Raw genomic sequence first — 15956 nt, 5'->3', positions numbered from 1 at the left:
GTCAACCTGACCTAGCTCATCCCTGACAGGTGTTTGTCCAACGTCCAGTGATGGGGCTTCCACCCGCAACCTGCCTTGCAGAAAAAGGGGGAAGAGGGAGAAACACTCTGCTTTCTGCTGAAATTTGAAATGAGGATACCGAGCAGAGAGCCAGGAAGAGCCGCCCGGCTTCACATTAAGGACACTGGGCCACAGGGTGGGTGGTTATAAATTAACTCGTCTCCTTCAGCTCCCTGTCAGTTTATACCAGCTATTTCTACTGCCCTCGGTCACCAGCTCCCGATTTGATAGTGCCCTGCTATAAGGAAAAGGGTTTACAGTTTATGTCATTGACACACTGGGAAATTCCCGGAGCCATCTGTTCTGCCAAAGACCCACATTCCCAACCCTGGTTTTCCCCTCCTCACTTTGTCACGGGACAGGAGCGGGGAGGTGGTAAAATCCAGCCTACACACCCACGCAGAACCAAAATTGAAACCATATGTTCAATAAAGGCCGGGCGCTGCACCCTGCCTCTCGTCCTTGGAGGTCTGCTGTTGCTGTGTCCAGATCTAAGAGGGAGCCGAGCGAAACGCTGTGAAAGCACGACCTGCTTAACAGCCTCCCTCTTGCTGCCGCTGGCCCCTGCTTGCCGGAAGATGAAGGGCACGTCTATCGCTTCTTTCTTGCTGCTTGCACTGGTGGTGACCTGGACCGTGGAAAACCGAGTCGAAGGTGAGCTGCTTTGAAGTAGAAAGTGCTGAAGGAAAGGCCGGGTTTCCTGGGATGGGGGGAAAGAGCTGCGGTTGAAGCTGATTAATGGTCCTGCTCTGTGGTGTTGTTGCAGAAAGCACAGATTCCTTTAAGGAAGGAACAGGCCCGGTGTTCTGGGCGTGAGGCATAGCCAGCCCAGCAAAGAAATCCAAACAAGCCTGGGCTACAGTTCCTTTTCTGAGTCAGGCGAGGGAAAGAGAAAGTTTCAGGATTCGTCGGACGCACACACACTGAGTGTCAGGGCTGCTACACGGCGAGTCAGACACACAGCGTATCAGATCTACACCCAGAGACAGACAAAAAAGAAAGTTTAGACAAGGCTTGTAATGTTAAACAGAAATTTTTTAAAAAGTAGCTGAAAGATTTCCTAGATCCGTGCTTTTTACGCTTTTTTTCTGGGGACCCAGTTGAAGAAACTTGTGGACGCCCGCGACCCAGCGGAGCTGGGGATGGGAGGTTTGGGGCGTGGGAGGGGCTCAGGGCTGGGGCAGAGGGTTGGGGTGCGGGGGTGAGAGCTGCAGGGTGGGGTTGGGGTTGAGGGGTTTTGGGGTGCAGGAGGGGGCTGTGGGTTTGGGGTGGGCTCAGGGCTGGGGCAGAGGGTTGGTGTGCGGGAGGGGGTCAGGGCTCTGGGCTGGGGGTGCAGCTCTGGGGTGGGGCCAGGAATGAGGGGTTTGGGGTGCAGGAAGGGGCCAGTGGCAGCAAGAGGGAGGCTGTTAAGCAGTGGGGCTCAGGGCTGGGGCAGGGGGTTGGGGTGCGGAAGGGGGTCAGGGCTCTGGGCTGGGGGTGCAGCTCTGGGGTGGGGCCAGGAATGAGGGGTTTGGGGTGCAGGAAGGGGCCAGTGGCAGGAAGAGGGAGGCTGTTAAGCAGTGGGGCTCAGGGCTGGGGCAGGGGGTTGGGGTGCGGAAGGGGGTCAGGGCTCTGGGCTGGGGGTGCAGCTCTGGGGTGGGGCCAGGAATGAGGGGTTTGGGGTGCAGGAAGGGGCCAGTGGCAGCAAGAGGGAGGCTGTTAAGCAGTGGGGCTCAGGGCTGGGGCAGGGGGTTGGGGTGCGGACTTACTTCGGGCGACTCCTGGTCAGCGGCACAGCCGGGGTTGAAGGCAGGCTTCCCGCCTGTCCTGGCACCACAGACCGCTCTGCGCCCCGGGAGCGGCCAGCAGCCGATCCAGCTCCTCGGCAGAGGCGCGCGAGTGGCTCTGTGCAGCTCTCGCCCGCAGACACTGCCCCCCCCTCCCAGGTCCCAATGGCCCCCCCGCCTAGGAGCCGGACCGGCTGCTGGCCGCTTCCAGGGTGCAGCGCAGTGTCAGAACAGGCAGGGACTAGCCCACCTTCGCCGGGCAGCACCCCTGCCGGGACTTTTAACGGCCCGGTCGGTGTTGCTGACCAGACCCGCCACGACCCAGTGCCTTCCATTCCGACCCCCAGAATTGGGTCGTGACCCACAGTTTGAAAACCACTGGGCTGGATAGTCAGATCTACCCTCGGCAAGAACGGGTGTGCATCTGGGTGCCTAAAGATCATGCACCTTGGCCCACACGTAATTAGGGATAACTGGTCCTCTGGGCATTCAGTTAGCACAGTGGTGTTCACAGGCTCATGGTAAAGGCTTGTATTTGTGCATCCCAGGGCCAGAAAATGTGGCCAATTATCTGCATAAGAATATTGCAGGACAGTAAGGTGATATGTGACAGGGAGGCTGGTGACATCTGAATGTGGGTATGAGTTGAATCTATCAAACATACAAAAATTAACATGGACTGAGTGTGCATACACAGCCGTATAACTGCCTGCCCCCCTTCCGTGGTGGGAAACTCGGATAGAAGTGAATCAGGCTGAAGCCAATAGGGATCTAAAGAAATGTAACTGGGTTTGAAGAGGCAGCATCGTCTGCTGGGTTCAAGGCTGGTTTCCTTGAGGAACCTTCTTGAAGAAGTGCGTTGCTGCGTATTGCATGACAAGGGTGTCACCGAGTCCTTGGGCGATGCCCTGGAGCTGCTCCCTATGATGCCAGTCAGGACTCTGGGGAAGTCTCCTCTCTGGGAGCAGCCTGTCTGCAGGATACACAGCTCATACGGCTTCCACATTCCTGAGTCTGACCTCAGAGCATTCAGCATCCTCTGGCCCTCCGTGCGCTTCCCACAGCGAGTCCGCCCAGGCAGGGTCTTGGGAAAGCCAGAGGGTCCTGCCCCCCCTGACTCTGCAGTCAGAGGTGACTCTTAGCCAACCAGTAAAACAGAAGGTTTATTAGATGACAGGAACATGGTCTAACACAGAGCTTGTAGGTGCAGAGAACAGGACCCCTCAGCTGGGTCTATTTTGGGGGGCAGTGAGCCAGACAACCACGTCTGCACTTCACTCCATGTCCCCAGCCAGCCCCAAACTGAAACTCTCTCCAGCCCCCCCTCCTCTGGGCTTTGTCCCTTTCCCGGGCCAGGAGGTCACCTGATTCCTTTGTTCTCCAACCCTTTAGCTCTCACCTTGCAGGGGGGAAGGGCCAGGCCATCAGTTGCCAGGAAACAGGGTGTCGGCCATTCTCTGTGTCCAGACCCCTGCACACACCTGCCCTCTAGGGCTCTGCAATGATCATACACCCTTATCCCACCACCTAGATACTTAAGAACTGCATTGGGGAAACTGAGGCACCCCCACACTATTCAGAGGAAACACTATGAACAGTCCCGCTTTGTCACAAATGGTAATCAGAGACAGTCCTAGCTCAACAGGAATGGAGCCTAAACTTTTACCGGGGGCCCCCACAGAAGAGCTGGTATAGAGACTGAGAAATAACAGGACCTTCAGAATCCTTGGCTGCATATAATGGTACATACCAGACTATTACTTTCGCTGTTCTTCTTAGGATTGCAAAAGCTGTGTCCTGCTAGAAGTAGCAGGGATCTCTGTGATATTCCTCATAGAGGCATTTCAATAAAGAGTCACTTTGTGGGCTCTATCTAGGATTTAACAGGGAGGTTTATCTAAACCAGTGATTCTGAGCTATTCTCTTTTCCATCCCAAGACCCCTCCACCCAACTAACTGGGACCCCGTCTAGCAATAGGGCCTGGGCAAGGCAGGGTGGTCATGACCTCCAGGTTGGGAATCTTATAGTTTGAACCATTCTACAGAGTTCTAGAGCAGGGGTAGATTTCTCTATTCAATCAATAAGATATTTCAAAACCCCTGTAGAAGGGTTCTCATGTTCTATTAAATTCTGCAGGACTGTCCCATAGGGCTTTATCCAGTTCATGTGGGTGTGCATTTGATTTTGTTTTGCTTTAATTATTTTTAAACCTTCCATCATCTTGATCTCCTCCTTTTCTCACGATGCGACTTCTGCCCTTCTTGCTTCCTTCTTGGTCATAATTACGCTGCCCAGGGCCAGCAGGCAGCTGCAGAAGACTGTAGTGTGTCTGACTTCCCTTGTGACGTCTCCAGTCAAGATGTTTATAAACAGAAAGAGGAGCAAGCTGCCAAGTTGCACTGTGGGCCAGAGTAAGAACTTGTCCAAAGCTGGGGGATGTCAGAGCCAGGGTTTTTTGCTTTGCAGCGACAGGGGCCAGTATAGAATCAGATCCGCACTTTCCCCAAAGTTCATGGAAGGGGAAGGTTCAGATCTGGGGCTTGGGTCAGGCCTGTTTCTACTTATGATAAAAAGAATGGCTCAGATTCTGGTCCCCCACTGCTCAGGGGGTGCATAAGGGCCACGAAAGGCTGCAATGGCCCCAGAGAGGATTCCACTGGCACAGGATTGGCATACCACCCTACACTGCCCCCTTGCAGCCCTCAGGAGGAGTTGGGAAGGGGTGGGGCTGTAGCACTTGGAATTGTGGGGGTCGTGGAGCAGCCCACTGGCTACTAACCCCTGGAGTAGGCACTATCCAGGCAGTTTAGCTTAAAGCTGCGTTTCCTTCTCTTCTGTCGGCACAGCAGCTCCTGAGGGGCCAGCACAGACCCTAGCTCAGTGGGAGTAATTGTGAGTATCCCCACAAGTTTCAGAACATCCCCGGTAATGCTGGCTGGGAAGAGGGGGGACAGATTAATCTATACTCAGTGGGGCACAGCTGAGAATACTAGATTCAGGACAGACTGCTGAGCAATAGGACAGACTCACCCCAAACTGGTGGTTATTCTAGCATTAGATTACACCAAGCCGGTAGCAAAAGTGGACTTCTGTCTTATTGAATGGTTAAAGGAAACATATACATGCAAGTGATTGCAAAGGTCTTATATCAGGTTTGTAGCCATGATGGAATAAACTACTAGTCTGCAAAAGTCTCTCTGGAATCATTCACCTCAGTCCTAGTTAGACATCCAGTCCAGAGAAATGAAGCATAAAATGAAAACAAAACAGCGATGTCTCAGGTGTCTTTTCATATCCTCTGCCATGTGCATGGAAAAATTACTGTCCCAAACAAAGCCGCACAGCCCCCTGTTTGTGGAAAGTTACTGGCCCAAGATGGAGTCCAGGGTCACATGAACATATCACATGTCCTTGCGTGGTTGGCTGACTCACAGGGCTTGGCCATTGGCCCCTTTGGTGTCTGAGGCATCCTCAGGGAGAGCTATCTGGACAGGATGAGTTTCTTTTATGGCCCATTGTGAGAGCTGAGTGTCCTTGATGGCCCACCGACACAGAGCTGTCTAGCCTTGATGTATATCTATTCGAGAGGTGTCACCCAGGAACAAACACATCTGAGATGCAAATACATTCCTAACTTCAGATATAAAGACGACACATGGATTTAAGCAGGATCGTCATACTTAGCAGATAATAACTTTTCCACTGACACCTTACATGACATACTTTGCACAAGATTTGTCGCAATTGTGTAACAGTAGTAGCACTAATGGTACAAATGGTCACCTTTACTCATCCACTGTCACACCGAGAGCTAAACACTGGGGTGTATAGGCTGCAGAGTGCTTACAGAGCCAGGCTCAGCCAGCCAGATACACCCTGTGGAGAGCAAACAGCCCAACCCCTTAGAGTCGCGTCCCAATTCGAACCACCTCTCCCCCGGCAAGCCATACTTTACTCTCTGGGCGTGCACGCAGGGGATGTATGCACAGCAATAAGAGAGCTGGCTGAGGTTGCAGAATTGCTGCGCAGATGTTCAGGCACAGGCTGGAGTCCGAGCTCTGGGACCCCACAAGGGGGGAGGGTCCAAGAACCCCGGCTCCAGTCCAAGCCAATTTTTAGCCCTGCAGCCCGAGCCTGAGTTGGCTGACACCTGGCCAGCCGCAGAGTCTTTCATTCCACCGCAGACGTACCTCAGTGGCTAAGGGTCAGACCCTGCCCTCCCCCCGACCTTGCTCCTGTGGAGTAGCACGTTACTCTGTGAGCAATCCTCTCGCTTGCCAAAGGGTCCCTCCCTGCCGTCGCAGAATGTGGTCCTTGATGTTGAATGTTTGATGACTCTGTTGCACTTACTACAGGAGATATTTGTTTAACTTCCTTGAAATGGAATAAAACCAGACACCCCAGCCTAGTCCTCCAGTAGGGCTGATTGTGAAGGAAGACCCTTTGACTATTTGGCCTCGGCTGAACTAATTCACAGGAACGCACAAACAACTCAGGAACAAAAATGACCAAGAGAAAGTTACTGGGCTGAAGCAATGATTTTTAATTTACCTCAAGGGAGCGCGGAAGACATGCCAATCCAAACAAGCTCTAAGGCCAAGGCACACACAATGCTTCATTGTGCAACCGCTGCTTCCGTTGCACGGCAAGTAGCCTCAGTGAAGTCACTGGGCCCGCTTGCAGGAGTAAAGTCTCCCCGGTGGGAGGAGGGACTGCACCGTTTGGCCCGTATTGAGCAAGCTGCTCTTTGTGCAGCGTTATGTTTTCAGGAGCCGCGTCTTAGAAAGGCGACGCGTGTGGTTTCTACGGCTAGCATGTTAATACCTCAGCACGGGCGATCGTTATGGGAAACCTCAGAGAAGGTCGCCAAAGGTGTGTTCTTTGCACCTTTCCCCAGATCCTAGGGAGTGCGCAGGGACTGAGCGTGTGCCTACAGAGCAGGCGGGAGGGGCCTTGGCTCGAGCTAGAGTGCGAAAAATCACCGCGTAGTCGGCGCGGCACGAACACCTTCTCAGGCGAGCCCCCCCGAGTACCAGGCTGCCCAACCCCGGGGGCATGGACTCAGCCGCTGCCGTCACGCAGCTATTTTTAGCACGCTACCTGGCGCGACCCCGTCTGGGCGGCACCCTTCCAGCTGCTTGGCAGACATACGCGCTATGGCGATAGGCGCCTGTGTGAAAACCCTACGTTAAGAGACGAGGTGGGTGGAGTTTGTCTGTAGGGGAGCCATTGCCGGGGAAAAGGCGATGGACAGGTTTGGCAGCAGTGGAGCACGTGTACCTCATGCTGCCCCGTCAATGATCCGGCCTCAGCCCTGCCCTGTAGAGCCCCTCATCCTCCGCCACCTTTGTCCCGAGGGGGCCAACAAAGGGGCCACCCAACGGCCGCTGGAGCAGTTGCTTTCGTGACTAAGGCACGAGCCACTAGGAACTGGACTGAGACCCTTTAATTTGTTTCACAAATGCCACCAAGAGAGACGAGGTGGGGGAGGTGATATCTTTTATTGGACCAGCTTCTGTCGGTGCGAGAGACCAGCTTTGGAGCTACCCAGAGCTCTTCTGCAGGGCTGGGAAAGGGACGTGTCACCCCTAAATACAAGGGGGAACAGAGTGTTTAGCGTAAGTAGTTACCGCTTATCTCAAGGGACCATTCACGGTGAAGTGGCCCGTTAACATCCCTCCAGTCAGAGGGAGGAAAGGGGGAGAGGCTTGTTAGTGAGCTATAGATGGTTGTAATAATCCATAAATCCAGTGTCTCTATTCCAGGGGTGGGCAAACTACTGCCCGCGTCCAGCCCGTCAGACCTTTTAATCCGGCCCCTCAAGCTCCACTGTCCCGCTCCGGTGCTCCAGCCAGGGAGTGGGGTCAGGGGCTTGCTTCGCTCTGCCCGCCCAGTGCTCCTGCGTGATGGGCGTGAGGACACACATGTTACTCCAGCAACCCAACACAAACATGCCTCATGCACCATCAGAGCCTGGAAGGTGCAAGCCCAGGTGCCTGCTACTTGTTGGCTTAGGTGACTTTCCCAGCACCCAGAGGCGACTCAGTTGTGGGCTATCGGGATCTACCTGGGAGGCAATTTCTGAGAGCAGGGGGGCTGGTGAATTTCAGTGAGTTCCTATGACTGGACGCTGACGCCCGACAAATCCAGGCTAGAGAGAGGGCCCAGTTTTTTCACAGTGAGTCCAATCTTGTAAAACGGCAGTTTGATTTTGAAACAAACTTATGTTGTCTCCGTTTGAACCTGGATTGTTAATTCCGTGAGCATTCATGGCCCGCCATACAATTTCCATACCCAGATGTGGCCCTCAGGGCAAAACATTTGCCCAGCCCTGCTCTATTCGGTCCAAGATTTTTAGTGTCTCATGTAGTTATGAATTTAAGCTCCCAGGCTAATCTTTTGACAGTGATGTGCAGGTTTCCTTTGAGGCTGAGGACACGCTAGGTCTGACCTCTTTGTGAGAAGTATTCACACCCAGGTGATGCAGTGTGTTTGTCTTTTATCATTTTCCTGTGTGAGTTCATTTGGGAGTGTGGTGATTGTCTGGTTTTACCCACATAGTTGCTATTGGGGCATTTAGCGACGATGCCGTTCAGATTTGAACTGCGGACCCGCAAGCAAGCGTCTCTGTGCGTTCCCCATCCATCCAGAGCCCACTGGGGGCTTTTATTTAATGATGGCTCAAGAATCTTTTGTTTTCACATGCTTTTGCTAGGGTCTTCCCCTCCATTCTTACAGCACTCACTTAGCCCTGACGAGAACGTTCTTGCTAGGATTTGTTTTCACTGATGCAGCACACGTCATTTTAAGATTGCAAAATTTGATAGCAGGCTTTGGAATCCCTTCTCCAGGCAGGAGGAGAAAGGGGATGATTTGCAGCTTTCGTTACATCCAGAGCATGAGCTGACACTAACCTTGATTTTTTTTCTTCTTTTTTTTGCCTTAGGACAACCCAAAGCACCTGTGAAGTGCAAAAAATTATGCACCAAATTTTCAAGCACAGAAATACCCCAGAAACGGTTGAAGACCTATAGGAAGACAGAACCATCATGTCCTAAAGCCGCTATCATGTAAGTACTTTTCTACCATGTGGTCCTCTTTTAATATTAAATTCAGAATCGATTAATTTAATTTGCAACTCTGAAAATAAATGGGCCGAAATCCTGCAAAGGGCCTCGTTTTGGTGCAAAACACATTCTGGAAACTGCCCACAGGCCCCAGCTGAACTCAGGGCCCCATCATGCTAGCTGTTGTACACACACATAGTGAGGCAGGAGCGCTTATTGAAGACGCTCCCTACGTCGACAGGAGAGCTTCTCCCCCTCCCGGCCAGGTGGTAGCTATGTCGGCGGGAGAAGTCCTCCCGTCGACAGTGCTGTCTACACCAGGAGTTAGGTCGGTATCACTGCGTTGCTCTGGGGTGTGGATTTTCCCTGAGTAATGTAGTTATACTGACATGAATGGGTAGTGTGTAGACCAAGCCTAAGTGTTTTGGTCAAGGTTATACAGGAAGCCTGTGGCAGAATCAGGACCTGAAGAGTAGGCCTCTGCCTTAAGCACAAGTCCAGCCTTCCACTCTGGGAGCCCCTGGGAACTCATTAATTTGTTTTAAAAGCCTACAGAATTATAGGTAGGTCGTATGGGACTCTCAACCCTTTGATGACAGGGGTGGGATCTGAAGGAGGTCTTGGAACCTGACAATTGCTACATGTGGTTTTAATTTATAAACCTTTCAGCTGAAAATATGAAAGTCTTGATTTAAAAATGATACCTTGGTGCCTCATGGTAACTGTAGTTTGGGTGCTTCAAGCTCCCATTTTCCTCAATGGCCTTGGCTCCCTGGATGGACTACATCTCCCATGTTGCACTGTTCTCCCCTCTTGATGCAACACATCATAGAAGTCCCTGGTTGCAGTGCCTCATGGGAGATGTCGTCTAGCTGGGGAATCCAGCCCCAGGGGGTGGAGGGAGGGGGAATGAGGCAGTCAGGATACAACTCCCATGAGGCACCATGGCAGAATTTCCAAATCACAGCTTTTCCATTTCGGTTTCCAGCTGAAAGCTCTTCAGGTTTGGGGCATTCGGTTTTTTTGTTTGGTTGGTTTTTTTTGGGGGGGGGGGGGGAGTTTCTGCACAAAAAGTCAAACATTTCCCAGGAAAGGGGAAATTTCTGAAAAATTGCATTGAGCCAAAAACCCACCAGCTCTAGTCAGGAAAGCTGAGTTCTGTTCCCTGCCTGGCGAGTGACCTGCCTCTTTCCCCTCCCACTGTTTATCTGCTCTATTTAGATGGTAAATGTTTTGGGCCAGGGACTGTCTCTAGTTCTGTACATGTTGTACAACAGAGCCCTGATCTCAGTAGGGGCCTGTAGGTGCTAAATAATAAATAACAATCTGGCGTCAGTGAGGCACAAACATGGAACCCCATGATGCCATATTTGCAGCCACTTTACAGAGCAGAATTGTACTTTAATGTTACAGTCTGGCCATGCTCCCATTGCAGCGGGTGGCAAAATTCCCTTCGGTTTCAGTGGGAACAGGATCCGACCCTATATGTGATTACACAGTCAGCCCCTTTTAACTTCATTACAGCATCCTCAGGTGAAAATCGGGTCAACTGCCCCATTTCAAAATAGTTACTTTAACAACGAAAAGGAAAAAGAAAGTCTATCCTCAGGAAATTATTCATCACATCAAATCATGACTCAAATGCCAACTGATTAGATCTCTATCTCCTGTACACCAGAACATGGCTATATTTAACTTTCAGAAGGCATTGGGAAAATGGAATGTCTCTAGCTTCTGCCAAGGTAGCCTGAGCTTCCTCATGGCTGTTTTTATCCAGGCTTTGCATATTTATCAGCTCTTCCTTTCTGTTTCTTGTGATTGTTGCTGTTTCTGGTCTCTCTTCAGATTTGTCACTCAGAAGAATAAAGAGTTCTGTGTAGATCCAGAGGCGAGCTGGGTGAAGGAAGCAGTCCGACAGCTAAACCAAGCAAGTGCCCCTCTGAATCCGCCACTTTCAAGCACCGTCAAATCTGCCGTGGTGCAAGAAGGGGCAGGCGTTTTTCACAGATTAGTGGGCGATGCCGTCTCTAAACCAACACCGCCCAGTATTCCGGCCAGGCTCACTCATGGGGCTGGCATACCCGTTTCACAAGCAATACATGTTCCTGTTGTGAGGACGGAGGAGCCCAACATAGCCATATTGTCTAGGCAAGAGGCCAAGAGGTCTTCTTCAAAATCCTCCTCTGCATTACAAGCGACTGTTACTCCATCTACTATCCACCCTGAGCCGGTTGCCAATGGCAGCAAAGTTTCCATAAGATCTATTACAACGCCAGCAGCTGACGTACCAGACAGCACTTCCAGCACATTTCATTCAGATCCCACCCCTGTCATGAAAAGCTCTGAGAGTTTCGTAGGATCTAGAAACAAGTCCACAGGATCTACTATCAGTCCAACAACTGATATACCTGGCACAGCTCCCAGCAGATTTCATTCAGATCCCACCCCTGTCATCAAAGGGTTTGAGAGTCCCATACGACCGACATATAATTCTGTAGGCTCTACTAGAAATCAAACAGCTGATGGACTTGCCAGTGCTCCCAGTAGACTTATTTCAGATGCTCCATCCATTGTAAATGGCCCTGAGATTGCTGAGTTATCGCCTACGTTCCTGACAATACCTTCTCCACTAGAATCTGTTCCCAGCAAGCCTGTTATAGGCCTCGCATCTATGGGGCAAGTGACTGAGAACTCTACCATGAAACCCACAGCTGTTCTAAAAGGAAGTGATACCACCAACGGATCCACTCCACACCCCACATCTCCTGGAGGAGAAAGTAGTTCTGTCAGTCCAAACAGTGGTGATGAAAGAGATGCTGTCAGTGACTCTACGGCTGATGCTCACACAGGTAGCTACTTATCTCCTTTAGGAGAGAGAGATCCTTCTCGCGCTTTTCCTGAATCCATTTCACCTGCAGAAACGTCAGAGCTTTCCTTCAAAAGCTTCACACTTCAGAACAGAGCAGAGGGGCCTTCAGATGGTCCCTTGGCGTCCAGCATTTTGCCTGCATCCCAAACCCACATCCTCAAACTTGCTTTGCTGGTGAGCATTCTGGGTATTTGCAGTGCCGCTGTATGGATGTATGTAAAGCCCAAAGACTGCCCTGAAGAGTCAGCTAAAGAAATGGTACAAGGCTTGCTCTTTAATAAGCAGCGCTCTCGAACTAGTGAATATGCTATGGAAGCCGTCTGAATCCTTCACGGCGTGGACTTGGGTTTCTACTGTTAGTGGGTGGACTCTAGGACATTACTGTAAGCGGGAGCAGGGAGGCTAAACCTGGCACTAATCAGGTTTATACTGAACTAAGCCAAAAAACAATGCAAGGCAAATGGGCTGAGGTAGAGAGACGCTAAGGAAACTTGAGTCACTTGTCTTTTATCTTGCGTCATTATATGCAAAGGTGACAGCCGTTGTAGAGAACTCAGCCGCTGCTTGCCAGTCGGTGTCAAAGGCATGGTTCTGAGCCGGTATTGGAATAGCTCCATTCTGGCACGATCCAGCTAAAATCCCAACCAAGCTGCTGTCAAGCCGAATGTTACACCCCCTCGATCCTCTCCCTGCCTTAAGAGTGTGGCCCCAAACGTTGCTCTTGTCACCTCTCTGCTGCTTCGCTCCTTGCACTTTGGGTCCCCATGTGGTGCCACTCTGCTTCGCTTCTGTTTGAGTGATACCTGAGTTGTCACTCAACTGGTTGCTGGCTGTTCCGGTCTTCAGGGGCCAGCCATGCCAATAACTGTTACCGGACCTGACCGCTTTGAGTCCAGTTTTCCAATGTGGCTGCCTACAGTTAGGCCTCTGGATCCAGATGTAGGCAGCTAAACACCCACCTTAGGCAACTAAGAATCAGCACATAGTAGGGTGACCAGATGTCCTGATTTTATAGGGACAGTCCCAATGTTTGGGACTTTATCTTATATAGGGTGCCCATTACCCCCCACTCCCTGTCCCGATTTTTCACACTTGCTGTCTGGTCACTCTAGCACTTAGTGACCTAATTTTCACAGAATGCTGAGCACCTGCAAGTTGGCACCTGTGAAAAATTGGCTAAAACAAGAATTAAGGTATCTAACTATGGATTCAGGGGATTAACTTTAAGCACCCACATTGAAAAACTGGACTCATTGCGAATCAAATCTCTCCTCCAGCTGTGGTCCCTGGACCTAACCAGTTCCTAGCACGGATGTGATCTTACAGAACAAAGACACGCTGTTGTATATATAAAAAAGAGCCATTGTGATACTTGGGAACCAAAGAAGCCACCAGACACCAAGCATCTAATGATTTTTTTTTTCATGTGGAACCAGTGCGGAGTCTGCTTGGTGAGCCGTTCTCTTTGACAGTTACAAAAGACAATGAATGGGTAGTTTACTTTCAGAGCACCCAGTAATACATTTGGACTTAGGAGCACAGAAACGAGTCTGCTGGAACAGACCACCATCTATTTAGTCTAGTATTTTGTCTCTGGCAGTGGCCAACGCTGGCTGATCCAGAGGAAGGTGTAAAACTCCTACACTAATGCACCTCTGTATCTATCTGTCGCAGGCTTATATATAGCATCTATCACCATGGTATTAAAGCACTGTAAAGCTACTATAGAACAGATTTTTATGCAAACGGTTATTGATTTTCATACACCTAGACATTACAGAATCTAAGTCCGGTGGGCCAAATCCTGAAGGTCCCTGACTCAATTTTTATTGTCCTCACTCAGGACAAATTTCCATTGACCTCATAGACAAGATAGACAAGGCATAGGTACTGAGGTTACCCCAATTAGGAACCAGCAGACACACTTGTAGGGGAACTCTGACCCAGAAGCTGGGCTGATGGGATTCATCCCAACAATATTTGTTTTTGATTGTAATCCAGTTCCCTTCCCCTTGGTTGTTAGTTTTGTAGCGGGGGCTGGAGGTAACTTGGTACAAGGGATTCAGAGTGTGATCAGATATGGTTTATACTTGAGTTTTATGTGTGAAATTCAACCCTGTGCAGAGGGCCAGTACCCAGTGACTAATGCATTACTTTAGCCCTATTTCGAAGTACATAGGCCTTCATGCACGGGGGGTGAATTTAGCCCTATGGGAAGAGGAACCCATCGGTTGTCAGAATGATGTACAAAGGATAGTCCTTTAAATACAAAATCTAGCCTTTTGTTTTTATTGTCCATATTTTTAGAAATGTAATGCAAATGCAGAGTGCAGGCTACTGATCTCCAAACCCGCCCCTTTTTAGTGAACGTAAGCGAGGTCTGGGACTGATAGATGCTTTCAGTTCAAAACTGTGTCCTCTAGGTGTTCTAGCAAGGAGGGGCTTAACGCAATGATCATGGACTTCATCACAGAAGTCACTTGTATAAATACCTGATGAGGCTTGTATTGTTTTTTTTTTCCCTTCAGCATCCAGTCTTATGACCTAAGGGGGCTTGAGTCAGCAATGAGACTAGCTGGAGTTAGATACTGCAGGAAGGAGGACTGGTGACTGAGCAGCTATTGTCTTCCCTCTTCCCACTAAGCCAGTACTGGATTAATGACCCAGGAGGCTGTTAAGGGGCACTTTGATGTGAGACGTGCAGACCTAAAACTGAGGTCTGGGCCACTGAAAGATCCCATGACACTTCTTGTGAGAGAAGGGGCTTTAGTTCCAGTGTCCTGGCCCAATGCTGTCTCAGATAGTTAGATTCTGCCCCCTACATGCCTCCTGCAGCTGTTTGTATAGGGCATTCATCTGCTGCAATGGCTAGTCCTCCTTTCTTGATCGAAACTGTTACGGTGCCTTGCGGTGTGTGGCGAAACAGCTGGCTCCTTCCATTGCAGGGGTGGGTGCAGTGACCCTTAGGTGTGGTCTGCACCGGGCAGGAGCAAGCCTAATGCCTCTAGAAGTAGGGTAGTTGTCGAGCAGGTGTTGCTAGCACGTTTGCCCTCCCCCACGGTGCTCTAGCCTCTTGGCCATGCCCCCTTATCCAGTCCACACTCACCCAGGCAGAGTTGATTGCCCCTAGCTGTGCTAAGTGTCATTTTTACACGCAGGGCTGCAAGCATCCATGTTGTGCAGGATAAGGCAGCTCGGGAGTTCTTGGGACAGCTAACTGGCCAGCGTGTTGGCGGAACTTTTCAATTACTTTCAGCTAATAACAGGCTAGTAATTTTTTTAAACAGTTGCAGTTTCTTAGCAAATGCAAGCTCACATTGGGCCCAATCCGCCATCACTGAAATCAGAGGGGAATTTTGCCGTTGACTTTTACTGGTGCAGGCTCGGGCTTATTATTTCTTTAAAAAATCCCGCACAATGGTCATCTTGGCAGGGTGCGGGTGGACCTTTGTTCTATTGGGGTGATGGAAACAATGGATTTCAATTGCATTCTCTGTAGTGTTTAAAGTGTTATTTAATTTAAAGCACAAGGTGAAAAGGATTGGCGTGTGCTAAGATGTAGTCATGTGCCCGGTAAATGTATCCTATTCTGTTTTGTATTTTCATAGGAAAAAAACAATAAAATTCTATGACAAAAGTCAATGTCTTCATCAAAGGATGTAGTCAGGCTGTTGCCGGCACCCAGTGCCAGAGGCAAACAACAGCAGGGGTTCATTGCCCGGTATGCGTCACCCAATAATCACAACGGGGTGGAGAAGCTGAAAAGTTTATTTGCAGCTGCAAAGAAGGTACAGGGAGAACAGAATCTCAAATCCTGCACCCAGAGCAGGAAGTTACACAGGCTTTTATACATCCTTTCTTCAGCGTACTTATCCCATAGCAAGCTGCCCTAAGTAGCCATATATCCAGCCAATCCAGTTACCAGCTAGTTCCCTTGTTTTCTGTATCATCTGTTAAACCATACATAAAGCTGCTTTATTCAGCATTGTTCTTCCATATCTGCCCTGTTTGGCCTTGTTTAGTTTCAGGCAGTCTGACTCTGCAACATATTGTTGCAGATCCTCAGCAGAACTGCTTTGAGTGCCTCCAAGAAGGGGGGCCAAGGACACTTGGGCCTAGCACACATAACTGCTGCGAGTGCCTCCAGGTGGGAGGGGGGCCAAGGACACTTGGGCCTAGTGCGAGGGGGCTTC

At 50.3% G+C, this 15956-nt stretch overlaps 1 protein-coding gene across 1 annotated transcript; it reads left to right on the top strand.

Moving 5' to 3' along the window:
* Positions 1 to 463: 463 nt before the first annotated feature.
* On the top strand, positions 464 to 15400 carry LOC140896156 (uncharacterized). Its single transcript, XM_073307426.2, has 3 exons — positions 464 to 714; positions 8774 to 8897; positions 10740 to 15400. Exons 1-3 carry the CDS (start codon positions 639 to 641, stop codon positions 12085 to 12087), a joined length of 1548 nt encoding a protein of 515 aa, XP_073163527.2. The 5' UTR covers positions 464 to 638; the 3' UTR covers positions 12088 to 15400.
* The last annotated feature ends 556 nt before the right edge of the window (positions 15401 to 15956 follow it).

This window comes from Lepidochelys kempii, chromosome 12 (genome assembly GCF_965140285.1).
Source record: "Lepidochelys kempii isolate rLepKem1 chromosome 12, rLepKem1.hap1, whole genome shotgun sequence".
In the NCBI taxonomy this organism is placed as follows: domain Eukaryota; kingdom Metazoa; phylum Chordata; order Testudines; family Cheloniidae; genus Lepidochelys; species Lepidochelys kempii.
Note: the sequence above shows the minus strand (reverse complement) of the source record. Positions and strands in the feature narration are given on the sequence as shown.

Bases quoted from the DNA above. Each gene is read 5' to 3' on its own strand.
- LOC140896156 (XM_073307426.2), top strand. From the start codon at position 639: ATGAAGGGCACGTCTATCGCTTCTTTCTTGCTGCTTGCACTGGTGGTG. The intron at 715-8,773 runs GTGAGCTGCTTT...TTTTTGCCTTAG, and splicing joins CGTGGAAAACCGAGTCGAAG to GACAACCCAAAGCACCTGTG. The intron at 8,898-10,739 runs GTAAGTACTTTT...GTCTCTCTTCAG, and splicing joins TGTCCTAAAGCCGCTATCAT to ATTTGTCACTCAGAAGAATA.